At 39.7% G+C, this 5,396-nt stretch overlaps 1 protein-coding gene across 1 annotated transcript; it reads right to left on the minus strand.

The window, feature by feature from the left end:
• Positions 1 to 637: 637 nt before the first annotated feature.
• On the minus strand, positions 638 to 1,009 carry LOC102761653 (sperm acrosome membrane-associated protein 4-like). Its single transcript, XM_006776042.1, has one exon. The coding sequence runs from the start codon at positions 1,007 to 1,009 to the stop codon at positions 638 to 640; it is 372 nt and encodes a 123-aa protein (XP_006776105.1).
• Positions 1,010 to 5,396: the final 4,387 nt, after the last annotated feature.

Consider the following 5,396-nt stretch of genomic DNA (forward strand, 5'->3'; position numbering starts at 1 on the left):
CGGCAGATGTTAACTAGATGTATCATGGTGATCATTTTGCAATATATAGACACTAGAGGCCCAGTGCACGACATTTGTGCACTTGAGGGGGGGGTGCTCCCACAGCCTGGCCTGTACCCTCTTACAGTCCAGGACCCCTCAGGAGATGTCCGTCTGCCAGCTTAGGCCCACTCCCCACAGACATCCCCTGAGGGGTCCTTAGTGCTGCCACAGAGGCAGGAGAGGCTCCTGCCACCACCACTGCGCACATCAGCCTGAGCTTGGCTTTTGGCTGAGTGGTGTTCCCCCTGTGGGAGCACAGTGACCACCAGAGGGCAGTGCCTGCATTGAGCATCTGTCCCCTGGTGGTCAGTATGCATCCTAGTGACCAGTTGTTCCATCGTTTGGTCGATTTGCATATTAGCCTTTTATTATATAGGAGGATACCCATTTTATAAATGAACCACAACTTATTTCTGAAGTTGGTTACACTATCATTGCCATGAAAAAGTACTGTACATCTTTTTAAAAAAATTTTTATTTTGTCTTGGGCCTCTGGCCTTTTAATGGGGGGAAAAGGAGGGAAAGGGGAAGGAGGCACAAGGAGCAGGGCAGCCCTGAGACCAGTCCCAGGCCCTGCCCTCCATGCTGGTTACAGTCATTGAAGCAGCATCAACATGCCCAGCGCCAGGCAAGTGGTGGCCCCCACCTTCAGGCTGCCTGCGGGGATGGGGCCCCTGTTACACAGTTCACCATTGCAGCAGGTGGAGATGAGGCTGTAGGTGATGCCCTGGTAGGTGACAGTCTCCTCATTGCCACAGGAAGTGGTTTCCATGCAGCCTTTGTTGATGACGGGGCTGAGGCTGGGGGTTGTCCCTTCGCCCATGAAGCACTCCTCATTGTCGCCACAGGTCATGGGGATGCCGGTGCAGTCCGAGGAGTTGGTCAGATCACAGAAGATGCACTTCTTGGCTCCTGTCATGACCGGGGGCAGAGCCATCACCAGGAGCAGTAGCCAGCCAAGGACCATGGTGACCTAGTGGAGGTAGGCCTCCCAGAACTGCTGAACAGAATCTTTTGTCCCTTGTTCTAGCCTCCTAGGGTCAGCACTTGGAGTGTCCTTGGTTCCCAATGCCCCTTTCCCTCTCAGGAGCTTCTTCCTGACCACGGCTCCTGAGTCCCAGGGTCTCTGAAGTCTCCCCGGGACAGAGACAGCCAGTGGCTGCTGCCCCACGAGAGTGTTTGTGGAGCGGAATGGGGTGACCTCACAGACCCCTCAGGGTTCCACTGGCCACTCTGGGGGTGAGGTCATGGGTCGGGGAGGTTATGGGTGTCTCAGTATGAAGGATAGGTTGGCCCACTGATCTGCTAGGGAGCTAAGTCATTGCCACCCCATTGCTCCACATAACACTTGCCATCCTGGCCAAAAAGTCTTAGGCTTTGCTGGGTGCTGGGTACTGTGCCTGTCCAGTGCCCATGGTGAGCCCATGGGCAAAACAAGGCTCAAGAGGAGAAAGTGACATGTCCAAGGCCCTAGAGCTAAGATTAGAGCCCAGGTTTACTGAATTCCAAAGAGGGTATTTATTGAGCACCTGCTGTGTGCAAGACCAGTGAAAGATGCTTTAAATAGCAACCACTGTGATGATGAGGGCATCATCAGTGTTTCGGGTTTCATTGGCTATATTCCCAGTAGTGGAATCACTGGGTTGTAAGGCAGTTCTGTATTTGGTTTTTGAGGCATGTAATCATAATGTTGTACACCTGAAACCTCCAATGTTATACGTCGATTATACCACACAAAAAAAAAAATAAGCAAAGATATGGAAAAAGAAATACCATGCCAGAACTAATTGAACAAAAGTAAAACTAAGTATATTAATTTCAGATAGAGCAGACTTCAGAGGAAAGAAAGTTATAAATAGGGCACTACCTACTGATAAGCAGGTCAATTTTCAAAAAAAGGCATAACAGTTCTTAGTATGTATGCACCTAACAACAGAACATTAAAATATAATATGCGATGGGGGAGAGAAATAATGGAATTACAAAGGAAAATAGATGAATCCAAATTTATAGTTGGAGACTTTAACATTCCTCTGTTAGAAATGGGCAGTTCCGTAGGCAGCATTTAGTAAGGATATAGGTGAACTCAAGAACACTATCAATAAAATGAATATAATTGACATATATAGATTGACTCTTTAGCCAACAACAGCAGGTTTCACATTCTTCTCATGCTCACATGAAACATTTACCAAGATAGATCACATCCCGGGCAAAAAGCACACTTTAACAAAGTAAAGGAATTTAAAAATTACCCAATGTCTGGTCTCAGACCACAAATAATTAAAATGGAAAACAATAATGGAAAGACAACTGGAAAATTCCAAACACTTGGATATTAACATGTTTCTAAATAACACATGGGTCAAACAAGAAATCTCAATAGAAATAAAGAATATTTTGAACTAAGTGAAAATGAAAAAATTTGTGGGATGTCGAGAAAGCAATGATTAGAGGGAAATTTATAGCACTGAATTTATGTATCAAAAAATATGACATCAAATTAATAATCTGAGTTTCCATTTTAGGACACCAGGAAAGTAATATCAAATTAAAGCCAAAGTAATCAGAAGAAAAGAAATACTGAAACCTAGAGCAGACATCAATGATAGTTAATAGAAGAAATTAATAGAGAAAATCAAAGAAACCTAAATCTGATCATTGAAAACATCAATAAAATTAATGTTTGTAGACAGAGTGACTAAGAAAAAAAGAGAGAGGACACAAATTATTAATATCAGAGATGAAAGAAAGTCCAGTCAGAAATCCAGGATACTTCTTTAGCTATAAGGAACATTGAGCCTGGCATTTGCAAACAAACATCCCTGGTTTAATGCTCTTATGGGACTAGTTAGACAGAAATTTAATAAAGGTTACATGGCAAAACAAAAAGCCCAATTCTGAAAGCTGAAGAACTTTTTAAAAAATTCTTTATTGTTTAAAGTATTACATATGTCTCCTTTTTTCCCCATTGACCTCTCCCCAGTCATTCCCCATCCACCCCACCCAGCACATGCACTCACCCCCCTACTCTATGTCCATGGGTTATGCTTATATGCATGCATACAAGTCCTTTGGTTGATTTAATCTCGGAGAGCATTCCACACAAAATGAAAGCAACACTAATTTATTATAGTCTTACCACACAAAAATTGTAGGTAGTCCTTGAGCATCAATTATCACAGAGCACAATTACTTTTATCAGGGGTGATTTTTTCCTATTAACAGTGGAACTTGTGGAATGACTATTCATCCAACAACAGCAGAATTCCATTTATATAGTGTCTCCTACTATCAAAAGATCGCCTGGTTCATCAGCTCTTCTATGAGGATGGAAGATCGCATAGAAATGTTTAATGTATTGTGGATTTTAAAACCCCAAATGGCAGTGGAATTAGTTCAGCTTGCAGTGGTATATGCCACCATTTCCATGCAGGGGAGACATTTTCAAGATGGATACTTGATTCGTAACAGTATGATTCCTCAAGTTACTATCTCAAGCGAACAGGATTAATAACCCCACTGGCAAAAACTATCTGTTTTGCATACTAGGCAAACATTATAGTTTAAACAAATGCCATTTGAATGTTTTGGATCTCCTGTTTGTTTTAGAATGGCATGATCCTCTTTGACTTTAGAAATGATCATTTCCTTTTCTACCTCTTCTGTCATTGTTCATACCCATCATGTCTTCCAGCTCAGAAAGACGTATAACATCAGTGGCTGTAAAATACATTGTAAATTAGAGTAATTAGGCTTAAATATTTTATAAAGTGTTTCATTTCTCCACCCCCCTCCTTGCAGAGTCTATCTCTTTTACCAGCCTGCCTTAATTGTGCAACAGCTACCCTTTGTGTAGACAGCCTTATGAAAGTGAACAATATACAGAGACTGACATAAAGCAGGGGCCCAATAAATATTTACTGAATGAAATGTTTTTAAAATGGAAACACTCTTAAGCATGTTAGTTTGAATTAAGTGTAGAGTTCAAGATCATAAAGAAAAATCCAATGAGGATGGGACCTAACACAGAAGACTATGGGTAAACTGAGGCAGGATGCAGAAAAGGAAGTATGGGAACACTGAGGACTGTGAGTACCTACTAGAATTAAGCTTCAAAAATGGGGAAACCTCAATAAATATAATTTTAAAACAATGATAAAACAACAAAACTAAAAAAATGGGGCGGTGGACCTTGGCTTACCTCCTCAAAGATAATCAGTGCCAGGAACAGTGCATGGCAACCCTACAAAACATTTAATAAGTATTCTTAGTATAAGGGAGTGAAGGCAAAATTCACTCAAATCAAAAATTTTCTTGAAATCAGATATTACTTTGCTTTGTTCAATTAACAAGCTTTTTCTTTCCAGATCTAGAATTGTTGACCAACAAATGTTTCTTATATGCCATACCCTCTCTTGTGAACAACTTACTGATAATCCTTAGGAAAAAAGGCAGCCAATCAATCCCTAGCATACTGATTCTCTGATGCTTCTAGAGAAGCCAGTATAATGTAAGGACACATATGTAATACCTTAATCAATAAAGAAATTAAAAATAAGTTTAGTATTCAATATATTTAATATCCATTAGGAAAAAAAAAAGACAAAATGCCCTAGTTGAAGAATAGATTTTTAAAATATATAGGCTATTCATGACAGAATAAATGCAAATGTCCAATCAGCAGATGAAGATATGTTCAGATTTACTTATAAAGCATGGCAGAGTAACATAATAATAGAATAGATTTGCATATAACATTGCAAGTGTTTTATTGTTCCCTTTTGGTGGGTGATGAATGAGATAGATGATGAACCACCTTATTTGCTGATCATTGGTGCAAAATCTCTGAAAGGCGATTCAACAATGTAATACCAAAAGACTTATATATGGGCCCTTTGATTAAGAAATTTAAAACCTGGCAATGTAGTCTCAGTAGATAATGAATGTGTATAAACTTTAGTTACATGGTTGTTCATCATAGTAACATTTATTAAAGTAAACAACCATAAACTAAATAGTCAACAATACGTGGTTGGCTAGATAAGAATGAATAAATTTTCTTAATGTAAAACCAAACTTGTATTATAGAAAAATAACAAAAAGTATCACATGTGATGTCAAATAGTGTGTGTGTGTTACAATGCAGGAAATGACTACAGAGACTGACAATTAGAGAATGCTCCAAAAATTGGAGAATGGTTGAAGGGTTTGGCAAGAAATTATTTCCTTTCTGTTAAGAAAAATAAAGGATAGAAATTGATCAAATAGTCTATAACTTAAGAAAAAAGGAGAATAATGAGAGAAGGCAATTAAGATTTTCTTTCTTTCTTTTGCCGAAACCAGTTTGGCTC

Source organism: Myotis davidii, unplaced genomic scaffold (assembly GCF_000327345.1).
Source record: "Myotis davidii unplaced genomic scaffold, ASM32734v1 scaffold1107, whole genome shotgun sequence".
NCBI lineage: Eukaryota > Metazoa > Chordata > Mammalia > Chiroptera > Vespertilionidae > Myotis > Myotis davidii.

What these genes read in the sequence shown, in the direction of transcription:
- LOC102761653 (XM_006776042.1), bottom strand. Translation starts at nt 1,009, where the DNA reads ATGGTCCTTGGCTGGCTACTGCTCCTGGTGATGGCTCTGCCCCCGGTC.